The 20,866-nt window shown below is 42.8% G+C and overlaps 1 protein-coding gene across 7 annotated transcripts in view; it reads right to left on the bottom strand.

Annotated features, from left to right (window-relative positions):
- Positions 1–8,547: 8,547 nt before the first annotated feature.
- Positions 8,548–20,866, bottom strand: part of WNK2 (WNK lysine deficient protein kinase 2) — a 146,927-nt gene continuing 134,608 nt past the window's right edge. For all 7 annotated transcript variants that reach the window (XM_002689849.7, XM_005210446.5, XM_005210447.5 and 4 more), the window contains 2 exons: positions 11,585–11,696; positions 8,548–8,752 (listed from right to left, as the gene is read on the bottom strand). In XM_002689849.7, the coding sequence (XP_002689895.4) occupies positions 8,727–8,752; positions 11,585–11,696 (138 nt within the window). In that variant the 3' untranslated portion in view covers positions 8,548–8,726. The remainder of the gene's footprint in view (positions 8,753–11,584; positions 11,697–20,866) is intronic.

The raw sequence follows: 20,866 nt of genomic DNA, 5'->3' as shown, positions 1-20,866 counted from the left end.
ATTGCCATTTTCTTAACTGTTTTGGATTTGTTTTTTGTTTGTTTGTTTGTTTGTTTTCTTTCTCCTTTTCTTCTACTCTCTTATGATTTGATGACTATCTTTAGTGGTGTGTCTGGGGTGCTTTTACTTGTGTGTTTCTGCTGTAGTTTTTTGCTTTGCACTTCCCATGAGATTTTGGTATAGTAGTCTATATAGGTGCAAGCTTGGTTTTTCCAGTAGTCATGGATGGATGTGAGAGTTGGACCATAAAGAAGGATGAGAGCCAAAGAACTGATACTTTCTAACTGTGGTGTTGGAGAAGACTCTTGAGAGTCCCTTGGACTGCAAGATCAAACCAGTCAATCCTAAAGGAAATCAACCCAAAGTTAGTAGAAGGAAAGTGTTGGTTTCTGCCATACATCAGCATGAATTAGCCACAGGTATACAAATATCCCTTCTCTCTTGAACCTCCCTCCCACCTCCCAGAGCCAAGGTTTGAGTTTCCTGAGTCATACAGCAAATTCTTCTTTTTATTTCCTAACTGATGCTACATAGTTTGTATTGAAGTTTGTTATAGCATTGTAATCATAAGACAGTATTTTTTAAATTTTGTGTTATTTTTAATTGGAGGATAATTACTCTACAATACTTTGGCCACCTGATGAAAAGAGCCAATTCACTGGAAAAGACCCTGTTGCTGGGAAAGACTGAAGGCAGGAGAAGGGGATGACAGAGAAAGAGATGGTTAGATTGCATCACTGACTCAATGGACATGAGTTTGAGCAACCTCTGGGAGATACTGAAAGACAGGGAAGCTTAGTGTGCTACAGTCCACAGAACACAAAGAGTCAGACACGACTGAGTGACTGAACAACAACAATATTATTCTGAAAGGTGAAAAGCTGGAAGCATTTCTGCTAAGATCAAAAAGAATAAATGATGATAAATGGGATTGTTTCCAAGATTTCTTTCTCTGCTCTTTCATTGTTAGTGTATAGGAATCCAAGAGAGTTCTGTGTATATATTTTGTATCCTGAAACTTTGCCAAATTCATCGAAGAGCTGTAGTCAGTTTCTGGTAGCATCTTTAGGATTTTTCTATGTATAGTATATAATTTACAAGAGTTAGTTTCACTTAAAGCTAGCTTAAAACTCAACATTTAAAAACTAAGATCATGGCATCTGATCCCATCACTTCATGGCAAATAGATGGGGAAACAATGGAAACAGTGACAGAGTTTATTTTCTTGGGCTTCAAAATCACTGCAGATGGTGACTGCAGCCATAAAATTAAAAGACACTTGCTCCTTGGAAGAAAAGCTATGACAAACCTAGATAGTGTACTAAAAAACAGAGATATTACTTTGCCAACAAATGTCCCACTCTCGCCACTATTATTCAGCATAGTATTGGAAGTCCCAGCCACAGCAACTAGAAAACAAAAAGAAATAAAAGGAGTCCAAATTGGAAAAGAAGAAGCAAAATTGTTTATAAAGCACAAATCAAGCCTCAGTAATTTTAATAAAACTGAAATCATATCAAGCATCTTTTCTGACCATAATACTATGAGATTAGAAGTCAATTACAGTGAAAAAACTGAAAAAAGCACAAACACCCAGAGATTAAATAATATGGTATTAAATAACCAATGAATCACTGAAGAAATCAAAGAGGATGTTAAAAAACATACTGAGAGACAAATGACAGTGAAATCACCAAGACCCAGAACCTATGGAAAGCAGCAAAAGCCCTTCTGAGAGGGAAGTTTATAGCAATACAGTCTTATCTCAAGAAACAAGAAAAATCCAAATAAGCAACCTAACCCCAAACCTACTGCAGCGTGGCTTACTCTAGAGGTGGGTCAAGGAGGATCTTGCTGTGATGCATGTCATAGTCTTCTGCCTATATTTTACTCTAAGAGTTTTATAGTTTCTGGCCTTACATTTAAATCTTTAATCTATTTTGAGTTTACTTTTGTGTATGATATTACAGTGTTCTAATTTCATCTTTTTAAATGTAGCTGTCCAGTTTTCCCAGCACCACTTACTGAAAGTGAAAGTGAAGTTGCTCAGTCATGTCTGACTCTTTACGACCCCATGGACTGCAGCCTATCAGGTTCCTCCGTCCATGGGATTTTCCAGGCAAGAGTGCAGGAGTGGGTTGCCATTGCCTTCTCCAGGGGATCTTCCTGACCCAGGAATTGAACCCAGGTCTCCTGCATTGCAGGCTGACACTTTACCATCTGAGCCACCAGGGACCACTTACTGAAGACACTCTTTTCCCTGTTGTATATTCTGGCCTCCTTTGTCAAAAATAAGGTGCCCATAGGTGTGTGGCTTTATCTCTGGGTTTTTTTTTATCTTGTTCCAATGGTCTGTTTTTCTGTTTTTGTGCCAATACCATACTGTACAAGTTTGCATGCCCACCAACAGTGTAAGACTTCCCTTTTCTTCACACTCTCTCCAGCATTTATTGCTTGTAGACTTTTTGATGATGGCCATTCTGACTGGTATGAGGTAATTCCTCATTGCAGTTTTTATCTGTATTTCTCTAATAATGAGCGATGTTGAGCATCTTTTCCGTTTGTGTCCATTTGCTTTTGTTATTTAGTTGCTCAGTCGCGTCTGACTTTTGCAACCCCATGGACTGTAGCTGGCCAGGCTCCTCTGTCCATGGGATTTCCCAGGGAAGAATATTGGAGTGCGTTGCCATTTGCTACTCAGGGTATCTCTCAACACAGGGACCAAACCTATATCTTTTGCATTGGCAGGCAGATTCTTTACCACTGAACCACCAAAGAAACTATGTTCATTTGCCATCTGTATGTCTTCTTTGGAGAAATGCCTGTGTAGATCTTCCACCATTTTGGATTGGGTTGTTTTTTATATTGAGCTGCAGAAGCTGTTTGTATATTTTGAAAATTAATCTCTTGTCAGTTACTTTGTTTTCAAATATTTTCTCTGATTCTGTGGGTTGTCTTTTTGTTTATGGTTTCCTTTCCTGTGCAAAAACGTTTAAGTTTATTTAGGTCCCATTTACGTGAACTGTGAACTTCCAGATGTTCAAGCTGGATTTAGAAAAGGCAGAGGAACCAGAGATCAAATTGCCAACATCCGCTGGATCATCAAAAAAGCAAGAGAGTTCTAGAAAAACATCTACTTCTGCTTTATTGACTATGCCAAAGCCTTTGACTGTGTGGATCACAATAAACTGTGGAAAATTCTTCAAGAGATGGGAATACCAGACCACCTGACCTGCCTCTTGAGAAACCTATATGCAGGTCAGGAAGCAAGTTAGAACTGGACATGGAACAACAGACTGGTCCCAAATAGGAAAAGGAGTACATCAAGGCTGTATATTGTCACCCTGCTTATTTAACTTATATGCAGAGTATATCGTGAGAAACGCTGGGTTGGATGAAGCACACGCTGGAATCAAGATCGCTGGGAGAAATATCAATGACCTCGGATATGCAGATGACACCACTCTTATGGCAGAAAGTGAAGAGGAACTCAAAAGCCTCTTGATGAAAGTGAAAGAGGAGAGTGAAAAAGTTGGCTTAAAGCTCAACATTCAGAAAACGAAGATCATGGCATCCAGTCCCATCACTTCATGGGAAATAGATGGGAAAACAGTGTCAGACTTTATTTTTTTGGGCTCCAAACTGCAGATGGTGAATGTAGCCATGAAATTAAGACACTTACTCCTTGGAAGGAAAGTTATGACCAACCTATATAGCATATTGAAAAGCACAGACATTACTTTGCCAACAAAGGTCTGTCTAGTCAAGGCTATGGTTTTCCCAGTGGTCATTTATGGATGTGAGAGTTGGACTGTGAAGAAGGCTGAGTGCTGAAAGAATTGATGCTTTTGAACTGTGGTGTTGGAGAAGACTCTTGAGAGTCCCTTGGACTGCAAGGAGATCCAACCAGTCCATCCTAAAGGAGATCAGTCCTGGGTGTTCATTGGAAGGACTGATGATGAAATTGAAACTCCAATACTTTGGCCACCTCATGCGAAGAGTTGACTCATTGTAAAAGTCCCTGATGCTGGGAGGGATTGCAGGCAGGAGGAGAAGGGGACAGAGGATGAGTTGGCTGGATGGCATCACTGACTCGATGGACGTGAGTCTGAGTGAACTCTGGGAATTAGTGATGGACAGGGAGGCCTGGCGAGCTGCGATTCATGGGGTCACAAAGAGTCGGACACGACTGAGCGACTAAACTGAACTGTTTACTTTTGTTTTTATTTCCATTAATCTAAGAGGTGGATCCAAAAATAGTGCTCCAGTTTATGTCAGAGCATTCTCCCTATGTTTTCCTCTGTAAGTTTTATAGTATCCAGCTTTCATTTAAGTCTTTAATCTATTTTGAGTTTATTTTTGGGTATGGTGTTGTGTTCTAATTTTATCCATTTACAGGTAGCTGTCTAGTTTTCCCAGCACCACTTCTTGAAGAGACTGTCTTTCTCCATTGTATACTCTTGCCTCCTCTGTCATAGATTAGGTGACCACAGGTGTGTGGGTTGTCTCTGGGCTTTCTATCCGGTTCCATTGATTTATATTTCTGGTTTTGTGCCAGTAGCTTTGTAGTATAGTCTGAAGTCAGGGACCCTAATTCCTCTAGCTCTGTTTTTCCTTCTCAGGATTACTTTGGGTATTTGAGGTCTTTCGTGTTTCCATACAAATTGTTAAAAAAAAATTTTTTTTTCTTATTCTGTGAAAAATGGCATTGGTAGTTTGATAGGGATTGCACTGAGACACACTGGGTGCATGTGTGCATGCTTAGTTGCTGTCATGTCCAGTTCTTTGCAATCCCATGGACTGTAGCCCACTTGGCTCCTCTGTACATGGGGTTCTCCAGGCAAGAATACTAGAGTGGGTAGCCATTCACTTCTCCAGGAGATCTTCCTGACCCAGGGATTTAATCTGGATTCCTGCACTGTAAGCAGATTTTTTTTTTTTTTTTTTTTTTACCATCTGAGCCACCAGGGAAGCCCAAGTCATTTTCACAACGTTGATTTTTTTCAATCCAAGAACATACTATCTCTCCATCTGTTGGTGTGATCTCATTTTTTTTCGTCAGTATCTTGTAGGTTTCTGAGAACAGGTCTTTTGCCTCCTTAGGTAGGTTGATTCCTAGATATTTTATTCTTTTTGATGCAATGGTGAATGAGATTGTTTCTCATCTGTCTGATCTTTTGTTGGTGGTGTATAGGAATGCAAGAGAATTTTCAATAGATTTTCCAGTTTTATTGAGTTTCTCATATATTGTCTTTCGGTTACATAGATATTCTCTATTGTTCTTCCTGTTTTCTATTTTACTGATTTTTATTATTCCACTTCTTATGTTTACTTTGGATTTAATTTCTTCCTCTGCTAATTTCTTAAGGCAGAAGATGAAGTCATTAATTTGATCTTTTCTTCAAATATAGGCCTAAGTACTGTTTCAGCAATATGCCATCAGTTTTGATGTTTTCATTTTTATTGTTTAACTGGTTTTCTAATTTCTCATTTGATCTCCTTTTAATCCATAGGTTATTTAGAAGTATGTTACCTCATTTCCAAACATCTCTGGATGTTTTCCAGAGATCTGTTCCTAATTTCTAATTTAATTCCATTGTGGTGAAGGAATGTCACTTATATGACTTGAATCCTTTAGAATTTAGAATTGCCACTCATTTTTATGACCCCGAACCTGGCTTATCTTGGTATACAGATCACATACACAAAAAAGAATGTGTGCTCTGTGGCAAGTGGAATTTTAGAAATGTTAATCAAGACAGCAGGTTGAGAGTGGTGTTCAAGTTTTATATGTTCTCAGTGACTGCTGTGGTCACTTCACAGAAACAGGAGGGACCTCCAGCCAAACTGTGGTTTGGATATTGAGACACACATGCATACACATGTGCACACACACAATCGAAAGATGATAAACAGGCTTGTTACTCACATTATGAGGTGTTAAGATCCAAAACAGATTGAGTGAGCAGGTATAATAACCATAAAAACCCTATAGGCATTGGGGTTTTTATGGTTATTAGGGAGTAGAGTCAGGATGAGGCTTCCACTTACAGTGTGAATTTCCCGTGATGCCAAGGGATGGGGCACTAGGGTTTAGCTTATCAGCATGCCCAGATATGGAGCGGAGAGGGGAGGTGATGCTTAAAAGCTGTTGGCACTCAGACCTCAAAAATGGAGTCACCTCTATTACAATGGCTTTCTATCTACTTGTTGGGTCATTTACTGAAATAGCTGGCTGTGGCTGTGAATTTGTCTATTGCTCTCTTTGCAGTTTTATCTGTTTTCCAGGGTTTTATCTGGGACTAGGGTTTTCCTGGAGGCTCTGGAGAGCCACTGAGCACTTCTAAGCAGTGGAGGAAGCTGTGTGTGCAGATCCCCAGGACAGCAATATGCAGGATCTGCCCCCTGGGATAGTGGCTTGACCATCAACATCACCTGCCTGTCCCTCTGCCTGTGCTGATGAATACAGCAATTGAGCTGCTTCCAGAGGGCCATCTCCATTTTCAGGGAGGACCTAGCTGCTCCTGCAGTTGAGGTGAGGTTGACTCTGCTATATGGGGGTCCTAGGAGGTAAGGTAGCCACTGGCTTCTGCTCCCGAAATGTGCTGTGGGAAGTGCTCAATGATACTGTAGTGTGAACAGGTATTCAGTCTGTTCCAACCCAGCCTCTCCCCTTTGCCCAACCAGAAACATACCCCCTAATAAAGGAATCTGATAGCTGCCTACTCAAATTCTGGAGGAAGCTTGTGCCCTCATAGGTGTTTACATCCAAGGGCTACTGGATGTGAACCTGTGAGCCCATGCTGGGTTTCCACACTTCAGCCATCTACCCTTGCAATTTTAACCATTCGCTCATGGCACTCCACTCCAGCACTCTTGCCTGGAAAATCCCATGGACGGAGGAGCCTGGTGGGCCACAGTCCATGGGGTCGCTAAGAGTCAGACACAACTGGGCAACTTCACTTTCACTCTTCACTTTCATGCATTGGAGAAGGAAATGGCAACCCACTCCAGTGTTCTTGCCTGGAGAATCCCAGGGATGGGGGAGCCTGGTGGGCTGCCGTCTATGGGGTCGCACAGAGTCAGACGCAACTGAAGCGACTTAGCAGCAGCAGCATGTGCTACTTTTACCTTTGAGTACTATTATCTTATGGCCAATTTTTACCATTAGCTCATACTTGCTTAAAAGGAATGATTTAAATAAATTTGCAATCTGAAAAAGTAAACTGTGCATTATTGCCATCAATAGAAAACCTAAGTAACAAAAGCCACAAACGGACAGTGACAAAATGAACACAATGAAAATACACAATGTTGTTACACGTGGTAAAACATGTGCCTACTCTGCTTCATCACAGAGAGCACACACTGGCACATGTCCACTTGGCCTGGGCAGCAACACCAACAGCTGACAGGGATGAAGTGGGCAGCCCCTATGTATGCCCCAAAATTTCACCTGCACACCCTCTGAGAAGCTGTGGGGAGGCAGGAAGCCTGTGCTGCTCTGCTTTTGTCAGCCAGTTGGATAGGTACTGAGTCTAAGGGGCTGGCAATTTGTGTGACAACCAAACATAACACTTGGGGACACCTTGACAACTACAATGTCACACAAAGCATCTGTGGGCTCCAGTGGTGACATAGCCCAGGTGCTGCTGCTCCAACTCTACATTCTTCACTGGAGGAAACACTAAATCACACTCAGAGATTAATGGAAAACCAAGATACAATTTTCTCATCCCAATGAATGGTACCCCCTGAATTCTACACCAAACTCCAGGTCCCAGTGTGATCCTCCTTTCCAGCTGACCAGGCTGCAACTTTACTACTGCACGCTACTCTGTGAAGCCCCTAGACAGTTCCCTGGCTTCCACACTGTGCTTCGGACACCCTACCATGGTGGTGGTGCAGCCCTACAAGGGCCACTGGGCCGATCCCACCCACTACTGAAGTCAGGGGCTTCAGACCTGGGCCTGGCCCCTCCTAGTGGTGCATGTGAAATCTGAACGAAGGGTCATTTCAAGCCACTGTGGATGCCTGTCCTGTGCCTGGGGGATGTATGATCATGTCAAGTGACAGAGTAAGGAAGCCTGAGGGGCAGCATAATGAATGGAGCTGTGTGCACAAAGGCCCAAGCCTGGATGGGCCAAGGAGCCATCAACAGAGATGGGCACCACTGTTCAGCCTCCAGGGCTCTGCATAGAAAGGGGCTGTCCTGGGTGTGAAGGAGGAGAATGCCTGAAAATTGGGGCCAGGATGCCTGCAACCCACAACCTCAGCTGCTTCTCTGAGAGGTGGGTCTTTATCACACGTCTGACCCATACTAGCTACTATCTGGACACAAGGACCTTGAGCTACCCTGGGCACTATTAAGCACCATAGAAAGTGTCATCCCTATATTCAAGAACCCCTTAGCTAAGGGTACTTACCCCCAGACCCGTCCAGCTGTGCGATCCCAGGAGTTTCTCCAACACCCTCATTCACTTACCACCATCGCGGGTTACCTGCCTGTCTGGGGACCACCAGAAAACAGAGTTTGAAAAACCAAAGTCCTGTTTCCCCCAAAATATTTTTTTATTCTTGCTTACATTTGTGTTTCCAATTGTGAATAAAAAATGCTTAGAAAGTGATTACAAAACATCGTGAACCGGACACGAGGCGTGGGCTCGCCTTCTCTGCGTGAGATGACACAGGGCCTGGCGTCTGGGTCTGGGTCGGCCTGCCTGGGCTCAGTCGGGCTTCTCACTTTCAGAATCTAGAAAACAAAACCGCCACAGCTCATTATAGGCCTGCCGTGACCACGTGAGGCCCCGGAAGTTGGAATGGTGACACCAGAGCTGTCACACTCCGTGGAGGACCGGGCCGCCTGACCACGACCCAGGCACTATACAGATAAGACTCCTGGCTGCCTCTGTCATCTGGCCTCCTTCCACACTGAGCAACCGCCCGAACCAGGCAGGGCCTCCCAGGGTCCGCACAAATGTTGCTCTGGAGAGTGAGGGACCTCTGGCTCCTTGGGCACAGCAAGCAGAGCAGCATCCCAAGCCGCCTCGGCCTCTGCTCAGAGCCAGTGCTGAGGTGGAGCACTGTGGGTGGCCGGAGCACAACGCCTGACTGCACCTCGGTGGAAACACAGGACAAACAGACCAGGGCAGAGACCCCAGCTGGGTGGAGTGGGAGGAACCGCAACCCCCAGCTTGAGTGCGTGCAGCAGGCATGCAGGGGCACCGCCAGCTGAGCAAAAGGCCATCAGGGCGGGTAAGCCAGGAAAACGTGGTGAGCCTTGCAGGGGGCCTCCCCCAACTTGCACCTGCTGGACAGCAGAGCCCCTCCAGTGACTGGAGTGCAGGTGGCCCAGCCCCCACCCAGCTGTGTCCAGGGTGAGTCACACAAACCTGGCTTTCTGTTAGACAACATGGACAGGGGTCAGAGACACCTTTCAGTTGGCCATGAGACTCATACCCTCCATAGGCAGAGGCTACTGTACATCCAAATGCAGTTCAGATTCAATGTCTGAAAGCCGAGTGAACAGGCTAACCTAGGCCCGGAGCCACAGAGCTGGCCTACGAGCCCTGCCCAACACCCCAGTCTCATCGTCCAAGTCAGGTCAGCTCAGCGTCAGTCACACCAGATCCTGCCAGGAAGACAGCACCTGCCACTCAGCCCCCTGGCCCCTCCTGGCCACCCCAGCCTCCTGGGCGAGGTGCTGACAGAAGCGTATTGCTGAGAGTGAAGCTGTGCCAGGACAGCAGCGCTGCCTGCCAGGGCTGCCCACCCGATGCTCCCTATGAGACTGGCTGGTTCAGCTTCTCTGTGGCCAGAAGTTAAGAAAAAGATGTGGCTCCACACTGTTTTCAAGCAAAAATGTTTATTTTTCTCCTTCAAATATACAATCTCTTGGAGAGTCTGTGCCACTGACCATTCCTGTTACAGGCCAGGACTCCAAACCGCATGTCTGGTACAGCAGGGCAGGTGTGGGAAGAGGGCAGTTTCCACCACTCTCAGGAACCAGGCGCACATGATTCTCAATCCAAGGACCCAGGGGCACATTACAGAGAACAGAAATCTCTTACTATAGCTTCATGCCCTGGCAGAAGATTCTGCATAATCACCTAGAAAATTCAATTCTAACTGAATTGACAGAATAATACATTTAAACCAAAAGAATTCAGCCAGTCCTAGTGAAGTCCCAAAGTACAACAGAACTATACAATTCACATCTGGGCAGCCCAACCAGCTGCCTCCCAGTGGGAAGTGGGAAACATCTTGGCCAGTGGGGAGTGGGGCCTTCAGCTCCCACCCTGGGCTGTTTGGTGCCTGTCTGAGATGAGTAGCACTGAAATTTCCAGGAGAGGATCCCTCCTACCCCCAGCACGATGGCTTGGTGCCTGCAGAACAGTCTGGAGGCCAGAGGTGGGCAGAGTAGCCTGTGAACACTGGGAAAGCTAGGCCCAGGTGGCCACAGGCCTCTGTGCAAACAACAGAAAAGGAAGGCAGGCTGGGAGGGGAGGTTGGTGGGTCCCCTGAGCAGAAGGGGCCACACTCTCTCTGCAGAGCAGGTGGCCTGCCTGTGCTTCTGCACCTCCAGACACAAACCTTTACCTCCCCCACACTCAGAGCAGCCCTGCAGGCTTTGGGTCATGTCTGCTTACCCAGCACTTTACAGCAGTTCCACATAGCCAAACACAGATGCTAACATTCCTGACTAAGAGATCAACTACCATTAGCAATGCACTGCCCCAATAACCATGCACCCCTGGGCAGTCTGCTGGCAGTGCCCACGGCACTGCAGTTGAGGGAATTTGTCCATCTGTTTGCTATCTGTGACCATACAGCTGGAGAGATCTCATTTTATGAGTACAAAGCAGAGTTACTCTAGCATTTGCAACTCTTCAATATTCAAGGTCACTAGTTCAATTTTTTTTAAAGCATGTACAACAGAAAAGATCAGACTTTAGCTTCAGATTTGTAAACCATTCATATCTCTGCAACTTAAAGTGGGAAATAGAGATATCAATGCACAAACCAACTATAAATGAAATACACCTTTCCTGATACACGGTTTTTTAAAACACGTCTTTCCATCAGGGAATGGAAAAGCTGGAATTCAAGGCACTGTACTTCTGCAGGGTTATTACAATGTTCTAACCATCGATTCAAGTACAGGAAGTGAGTGCAAAGACAGCAAGTGTTGACCACAGGAACCTAAGAGGAAATAAGGTCTGCAGCAATAAAGGAAGCAACGATTGCTGCCCATGTGCCAGCTCCCTGGCTGGGCACCCATGAGCAGACAGGGAAGGACTCGGAGGCCAAACCACAACCCGACTCCTCCAGGCTGTTCAGTGTCTTCCACTGGCAAGTAGTGAGACAGAGAGCTACATGATCTGCAGCCTGGGGCCGGGCATGCTGACCACAGTTGGCCTGAAGAACACAGGGAGGGCTGGCGCATCTGCTGCGCCCAGGCTTGGCCCCGCGTTGAGGCTCCGGCTGCCTGCCTGGGCTGCCCAGGGACCCCAGGACACTGGAGCTGGGATCAGGCTTCCATACTGGCCCAAAGGTGGGGCTGGGAGGCAGGAGAGGGCAGTACCTGGCATGGGCACAGGAAGGGCTGAGGCAGCTCCAGGAATGACCACGGTGGGTACAGGGCTGGGTACCGGGGCCAGACATGGCATCCCCATTGCCGTTCGAGATGTGTTCATCTATAAGACAAGAAACATGGCTTCAATCAGCTAGCATCACTCAGTGGCCTTGGGGGTCCCTGCAGTTTCTCCATCCTCAGGAGAGGGTGGTCTCAGGACATGCCCTGGGGCACCTTTTAATGGCTGACATCAGAGTGAAAGTGTGGGGCAAGAAGGCAGCCACACGCCGTGAATGTCCACAGGCCAGAGTGGGCTTCAAAGCAGACCCAGCAGGACCTAAACCCTGAGTAACAGTGAGGGAACCACACACCCCCACCCAAAGGCCTCCTGCTTGACTAGTCAGTGTCATGATGGGAGGTCCAGAACAGCTGGGAGCTCTGCACGGCTGTGCCCAGAGATCTGGAGTCGGGGGCAGGGCGGCACCTCTGCTCCCTGCTCCTCAGGTACAGCCCCGGAAGAGAAGCAGCACAATGAGAAACAAGCTGTGATGGTTAGTGAGGCCAACATGGCCACGATGCAGAAACCTTATGAAGCCACTGCAAGAAGAGATTTCAGACCAACAGCCTTCAAACTCTCTAGACACAATGTTGGCAAATATAACCAAGCAATTAAAAAAAAAAAAAAGATAAAACATCAGAGCCAAGTGAGGTTTTGCCCCACGAATGCAATGATGTCATCCCAGCAAAAATCACTGCATCTCCCCACAGTTACATACCAAAGGAGAATTCCATGTGATGCTCCCCACAGATGCAGGGGGAGTATCTGAGAAGTTCCACACTCCTTCACAGAAAGCACAGGGTCCCTCCTCCATCTGGAAGGGCCTCTGTAGAACCCACAGCCAACCCTGTGCCAATGGTGAAATGCCAAATGTATTTCCCCTTGCCCCTTGCTCCCCTTGCCCCTAGCCAACACTGTATGGGAAAGTTCCAGCCAATAAAAGAAAAGGAATAAGGAACACAGACTGAAAAGAAAAAGGAAAACCATCCTTATTTGCAGACGACAAGACCGTGTATGGAGAAAACCAAAAAGAGCAGACAAACCAATTTCTAGAACTAAGAAGTTAATTTAGCAAGATTGCAGGATACAAGGTACAAAAAATAACCATATTTCTATATGCTACCAACATAATCTGTAAAAGGATATTTTAAAGCAATAAAATTTATAATCACATTCCAAAATATCAACTATCTCAAGGTTAAATTTAATGAAAGATGTGTAACACCTTTACACTGAAAACTACAAAACTTCACTGAGAGAAAATTAGACATAAACAAAGAAACGTCATGTTTATAATAGACTCGCTACTGTTAATGTGTCAAATCTTACCCAGATGATCAACAGACTTAATACAATCAGAATAAAAATCCAATAAGGCTATTTTGTAGATATATACAGGCGGTTTCTAAAATGCAGATGGAACTATTAAAACCTAGAAAAATCAAGAAATTTTTGGAGGACAAATAAGTATTAACAGATACAAACTATACATAAAAAGATAAACATCAAGAATTTACTGTGTAACACAGAATTATACCTGATATCTTGAAATAACATATAATGGAATACAATTTGAAAAAAAAATGACCACTAACTAAGCCTTCAGCAAACAAAACCAGCAAATGCTGGGGAAGGCAGGACTCTGTTTTCCAGAGGTATCACTTATAATATTCAGATGTCCAGTTTTCACCAAGAAATCACAAATATTTATACACAGAAAATGGAAAGTATGATCCATACAAAGGGGAAAACTCATTAACAGCACCTGTCCCTGAAGAAGTCTAGACACTGTACTTACAAAATAAAAACTTTCAATCTACTGTTTCAAATACGTTCAAAGAATTAAAGGAAACATGGACAAAAAGGAAATCAGGATAATGACGCATGAACAACATGAGAATATCAATAAAGTCAAAGAAGTTATAAAAGGAACCAAATATTAGAGCTGAAATATTAGAGCTAAAAAGGATAATAACTGAAATTAAAATTCCACTAGAGGCTTCCCTAGTGGCTCAGATGGTAAAGCGTCTGTCTGCAATGCAGGAGACCTGGGTTTGATCCCTGGGTTGGGAAGATCCCCTGGAGAAGGAAATGGCAGCCCACTCCAGTATTCTTGCCTGGAAAATCCCATGGATCGCAGAGCCTGGTAGGCTACTGTCCATGGGGTCGCAAAGAGTCAGATACAACTGAGCAACTTCACTTCACTTCAGAGGAGCTCAAAAGCAGATCTGAGCAGGCAGAAAAAGAATCAGCAAATTTGAGACCATATAATTGAAATAGTCAGTTCTAAGAAACACAAAGGAAAAAAAAAGAAGATAAGTGTACAGAGTCTATCAAGAAGAGAAAACTAAAAACAGGAAAAAATACTTGAAGTACAGAAAGAAAAGACTGTCAACCAAGATTCTACACTGAGCAGGCTGAAGGAGAAACTAAGACTTCTGGATAAACAGAAACAAAAGCAGGTTGTTACTAAAAGATTTGCCTCACAAGAAATGCTAAACAAAAAACTTTCATTTCAGGTTGAAATGAAAGGATAATAGTAACTCAAAAGTCATGGGAAGAAATAAACGAAGCAACTACATAGCTAAATATGTAAGCCAATACTATTGTAATTTTGGTTGTAATTCCTTTTTCCCTTACATGATTAAAAAGGCAAATGCATTATGTAACAATTATAAATCCATGTGAATGGGCACACAGTGTACAAAGATGCAGTCTGTGCAAAAACACAGAGGAGAAGGGATGGAGTTACACAGAAGTAAAGTGCTCTCGCACTATTGAAACAAGGTGGTATCATTCACATAAAGCTGTTATAAGGCTAAGATTTTAACTGTAAACCCCAAGGTAATCAATAAGAAAATAAAAATATATACAGAAAAGTTAAAAGGGGGAGGAATCAAAACACACTACAAAAAAAACCTTAAGGCAACAATGAAGTAATTGAGGAATAAAAAACTGTAAGACATACAGAAAAAAATCAAAACACAGTAGAAATCCTTTATTGTCCATAATTACTTTTAATGTAAATGGATTGAAATCGCTAAATAAAAGATTGGCAGACCGGATAAAAAAGCACAAGTGATCTATATGCTGTCTACAAAAAACTCACTTTCGATACAAACACACAAAGACGTTGAAAGTAAAAGGAGGGAGGAGAGGAGATCAAGATGGCAGAGTAGGAAGATGATGCCAACCTCACCCTCCCCCATGAACGCATCAAAAATACATCTAATATGTGGAGCAACTCTCCCTGAAAATAAACTGGAAATGGAAAGAAAAATTCTTCTAAAACAAAAGCTGTAAAAGAAAGAGCCATATGAGTCACGTAAGAAGGGAAAGGAGCTATCAGCCTGGGATCTGGGCCCACAGAAGAGAAGGGTGGTATGTGGCGGTCACCAGATCTCTCCTGCTGGTGATTTGACCTACATATTTGGTACTTCAGCTCTAGGGTCCAACATGCTGACCTTTACAGTATAGGAGTTCCAGAAGGGTATATGTCTTCTTCAGTGGTCTGAAAATCAACTGGACTTCGAGGAGGGTGAGAAACCTAGAAACCTAGACCCAAGCTTGCTTACTCCCAGGAATGAAGTGTAGGATGGCGTTCTGGAGAGTTTCATGAAACTGCCTAGCATGTGCCCAGCCCCTCTACCTCTGGAGATTTCCCACCAGGTTGAAAGCTGTCATTGCTAAGCAGAGTGTGTAGCTGGGGATGGAGCTGGCTCAAACCTAACCTTGCATATAAATGGGGCGAGTACAGCCACTGCTGGTACTCAGAGGCAGCAGATCAGGAGCTGATTGGGGCTGACTAGCTTGCTGGGACTGTCCCACTGTATACCCTGCCCTGCACCTGGTGCCCACTGCAGCCCTTTCTGCTCTGGCACTGTGCCTCCTGGGGCAAAGGTGCCATTTCTAGGAGAGGGTAGAGTGCACACTTGGAGGGAAAGCAACCAGCTCGGATACCACCCCTGCTCCAGCACCTGGGGACAAGTCCCCACCCCTGATAGGGTAGCGATGACCACTCAGCATAGAAGAAGCTTCAGTTCACACTTGGCTATGGCTCTAGTCCCTCCATCTCCAGCCCCATCACCCACCAGGTGATACCAGACAGCACATCCTGGGGGGAGACATGACCCATCAGATCCACCTCTCACATCAAAACTGCTGAGCACAGGCAGACTGCATAAAGGTCTCCACATAAGTACAACACACCAAGATCAGGATAGGTAACAGTTTCACCTAATTTCATAGCAAGAGGAAATGTTAAGCAAAGTGAGAAAACCAAAGAATGTCTTTCCAATGAAAGAACAATGACAAAACCACCAATAAGAACAGAGAGAATTTACCAGATAATGAGTTCAAAGCATTGGTAATAAGAATGTTAAACAAACTAGGGAAAAGAAAAGATGAACACAGAGAGAATTTTAACAAGGAACTAGAAAGTACAAAAACCAGTCAGAATTGAAGAATGAAATAACTAAAGTGAAAAACATACTAGAAAGAATTAAGAGAAGACTAAGTAATAGAGAAGAATGCACAAGTGATCTGGAAGACAGAATAATGGAAATCACCCAACCAGAATGGTAAAAAGATAAACAAATTTTTAAAATATGAGAACAGTTTAAGGAACCTCTGAGACAACATCAAGTATGCTAACATTCACATTATAGAGGTTCCAGAGAGAAGAGAGAGTGAAGAGGGTTGAAAATGTATTTAATGAAATTATGGCTGAAAATTTCCTGAACTGAAGAAGGAAACAGATATCTAGGTATTCAGAGTATTCCAAACAAGATGAACTGAGAGATACATATCATAACGTATCATAGTTAAAATGGGAAAAGTTAAATTAAAGAGAAAAATTAAAGGTAGCCAGAGAAAAAGTCACATAAAGTCACATACAAAGGAGTACCCATAAGTCTATCAGCTGAATTTTCTGCAGAAACTTAGCAGGCCAAAAGGGAATGGCATGACATACTCAGAGTGGTAAAAGGGAAAAACCTACAACTAGGATTATTTCTAGCAAGACTATCATTCAGAATTGAAAGGGAAATAAAGAACTTCTCAAATAAGGAAAAACTAAAGGAGTTTATCCAGAGGAGGCGATGGCACCCCACTCCAGTACTCTTGCCTGGAAAATCCTATGGACGGAGGAGCCTGGTAGGCTGTAGTCCATGGGGTCGTGAAGAGTCAGACACAATTGAGCAACTTCCCTTTCAGTTTTCACTTTCATGCATTGGAGAAGGAAATGGCAACCCACTCCAGTGTTCTTGCCTGGAGAATCCCAGGGATGGGGGAGCCTGGTGGGCTGCCGTCTATGGGGTCGTGTAGAGTCAGACATGACTGAAGCGACTTAGCAGCAAAGGAGTTTATCAATACTAAACCAATCCTAAAAGTAGTCTTAAATTGTTTTCCCCACGTGGAAAAGAAAGAGGTACAAGATGTAAGAATTTATCAGTTCAGTTCAGTTTGATCACTCAGTCGTGACTGATGTCTCTTTGAGACTCCATGGATTGCAGCATGCCAGGCTTCCCTGTCCATCATCAACTCCTGGAGTTTGTTCAAACTCACGTCCATGAGTCGGTGATGACAGTAAGAATTTATAGGAAAGGAAAAACCCCACAAGTAAACACAAATATGTAGTAAAGGCTGTGGGTCAATCACTCAACATAAGCTAGTACAAAGATTATAAGACAAAAGTTAGAAAATCCACTATAACTACAATAAACAGTTAATGTATATACATGAAGATGTAAAATATGACATCAAAACCACAAAACATAGGGGAGGGTAGTAAAGTGTCCTTTAGAATGTATTTGAACTTAAATGGCTACCAGTTTAAAAAAGCAAATATATAGGTCAACATATATGAACCTCATGGTAACCACAATCAAAATACTACAATGGATACACAAAAAATAGAGAAAGTAACACAAGCATATCACTAAAGAAAATCATCAAATCAAAGGGAAGAAACTAAAGGAAGAAGAAAAGAATACAGAATGATAAAAACAACCAGAAAACAAGTAACAAAAAAGCAGTTAAATACAAACTTGTATGTATCTAAATGTTTCAATCAAAAGACAGAGCAGATAACTGGACCCATTTGTGTGCAAGAGACCCTCTTGAAAGACACACAGACTAGGATTTCTCTGGTAGTCTAGTCCATGGGGTCGCTGAGGGTTGGACACAACTGAGCGACTTCACTTTCACTTTTCACTTTGATGCATGGGAGAAGGAAATGGCAACCCACTCCAGTGTTCTTGCCTGGAGAATCCCAGGGACAGGGGAGCCTGGTGGGCTGTCGTCTCTGGGGTCGCACAGAGCCGGACACGACTGAAGTGATTTAGCAGCAGCAGCAGTTATTAAGAATCCAGCTGTCAGTGCAGGGGTCATGGGTTTAATCCCTGGTCTAGGAAGATTCTACATGCCGTGGGGCTACTAAGCCCGTGTGCCACAACTACTGAGCCCACATGCTGCAAATCCTGAGCCAACATGCCTACAACTACTGAAGACTAAGTCTAGAGATTGAGCTCTGCAATGAAAGCAGTCGCTGCAATGAAAAGCCTGTGCACTGCAACTCGAGAGTAGACCCTGCTCACCACAACTAGAGAAAGCCTGCATGGAGCAATGAAGACACAGCATAGGCAAAAAATAAATTAAAATAAATAAAAATTTCAAAAGACATGCAGACTATTTTTCATGCAAATGAAAATGACAAGAAAGCTGGTATCAATACTTACATCTTACAGATAAGACTTTAAAGGAAAGTCCATAAAAAATAAAACGAAGGGCATTATATAATGATATAGTGATCAATTAAAAAAAAGAATATAACATTCATTAATATATATACATCCCATATCAAATCAGATCAGATCAGTCGCTCAGTCGTGTCCGACTCTTTGAGACCCCATGAATCGCAGCACGCCAGGCCTCCCTGTCCATCACCAACTCCCAGAGTTCACTGAGACTCATGTCCATCGAGTCAGTTATGTCATCCAGCCATCTCATCCTCTGTCGTCCCCTTCTCTTCCTGCCCCCAATCCCTCCCAGCATCACAGTCTTTTCCAATGAGTCAACTCTTCACATGAGGTGGCCAAAGTATTGGAGTTTCAGCTTTAGCATCATTCCTTCCAAAGAAATCCCAGGGCAGATCTCCTTCAGAATGGACTGGTTGGATCTCCTTGCAGTCCAAGACTCTCAAGAATCTTCTCCACCACCACAGTTCAAAAGCATCAATTCTTCGGCGCTCAGCCTTCTTCCCAGTCCAACTCTCACATCCATACATGACCACAGGAAAAACCATAGCCTTGACTAGACGGACCTTTGTTGGCAAAGTAATGTCTCTGCTTTTGAATATGCTATCTAGGCTGGTCATATAGGTACAACTAAATTTATGGAAAACAAATATTAACAGACATAAAAACAAGAAACTGACAATAACAGAAAAATAGTAGGAGAGTTTAACACTCCACTTACATCAAGGGACAGATTCATACAGATGGAAAATCAATAAGGAAACAGTGGTCTTAAATGACACACTAGACCCGATATACATAATAGATACATATATATAGGGCATTCCATCCCCAAAACAGCAGAATGCACATTTCTTTTCAACTTCACATGGAAATGAGCTCCAGGATAGATCACAGACTAGGCCACAAAACAAGTCTCAATAAATATAAGAGCACTGAAATTACATCATGCTTTTTTCCCCGAACCACAGCAGTGTGAAACTAGAAACCAATTACTGGAAGAAAAAACACAAACACATGGAGCCTAAATAACATGTCTTTACAAGAAACAATGGGTCAGTGAGGAAATCAGAAAAAAAGAGAAATAAAAACAAAAACACACCTTTGTACCACTAATGTGATGCAGCAAAAGTAGATGTAATAGGGAACATTATAATGATACATACATATCTGAGCATACAAGAAAAATCAAGCTATCTTCTACGTAAATGAATTAGAAAAAGAACAAAGCTCAAGTCAGCACAAGTAAAGAAATAATTAAGGCATTATTTTAAAATAATATTTTTTATTGATCTTTATTGAAAAATAATAAAGATCAGAGAGGAAATGAATAAAATAGAGACAAAAAATAGAAAAGATCAATGGAAGCAAGAGGTGATTTTTTAAAAGGATAGACAAAATTGATAAGCTTTTAGATAGGCTCATTAAGAAAAAAAGAGAATTCACATAAGCAAAGTAAGATAGGAAAGAGAAGACTACAACGAATATCAGTGAAACACAATATTGTCAGAGAATATTACAGACAGTTATATGCCAACAAGCTGAACAACCTACAAGGAATGGATAAAAATCTGAGAAACACAAAGTACTCAAAGACTGAATCAGAAAGACAGAAACAAACTGAACAGATCAATAAGAAATTGAATTAGTGTTAACAAAAAAAAAAAAAACACTGCCAGCAAACAAAAGTCCAGGTATAGATGGCTTCCCAGGGAAATTCTACCAAATACAATAAGAAGAGCTAATACCTAGCACCAATAAATGAAGCAGGGGGAACACTCCCAAATTCATTCTATGAGGCTATTATTACCCTGATAAAATTTAGGAAAAGGCATTACCCAAAAGAGAAAATTACTTCAGTATCTCTGATGAATATAGACACAAAAATCCTCAAAAATATTAGCAAACCAAATTCAACAACATATAAAAAGGATCATATACCATAATCAAGTGTGATTTATTCCACAAATGCAAAGATAGTTCAAAATCCACAAGTCAATCAGTGTGATACACCACATTAACAAAAGGGAGGATAAGAATCACATGATCATTTCAATAGACACAGGAAAAACATTTGACAAAAGTCAACTTCCATTCATGATAAGGACTCACAACAGAGTTGGTACAGAAAAAAACATATTTCAACATAATAAAGGCCATTCATGACACACTGACAGCTAACATACTCAGCTTTTCCCTCTAAAATTAGGAACAAAATAAGGATGCCCACTTTTGCCACTTTCAACATAGTACTGGCAGTCCTAGCCACAGCAATCAGATAAGAAAAAGAAACAAAAGGTATCCAAATTTGAAAGGAAAAAGTGAAAATGTCACTATTTGCAGATGATATATTATATATAGAAAATTCTAAAGTCCCAACAAAAAACGATGAGAACTAATTAATGAATCCAATAAAGTTGTAGGATATAAGACTGACAAACAGAAACCTATTGCTTTTCTAAACACTAATAATCAACT

This window comes from Bos taurus, chromosome 8 (genome assembly GCF_002263795.3).
Source record: "Bos taurus isolate L1 Dominette 01449 registration number 42190680 breed Hereford chromosome 8, ARS-UCD2.0, whole genome shotgun sequence".
In the NCBI taxonomy this organism is placed as follows: domain Eukaryota; kingdom Metazoa; phylum Chordata; class Mammalia; order Artiodactyla; family Bovidae; genus Bos; species Bos taurus.
This window is presented reverse-complemented; position numbering and strand designations above follow the sequence as displayed.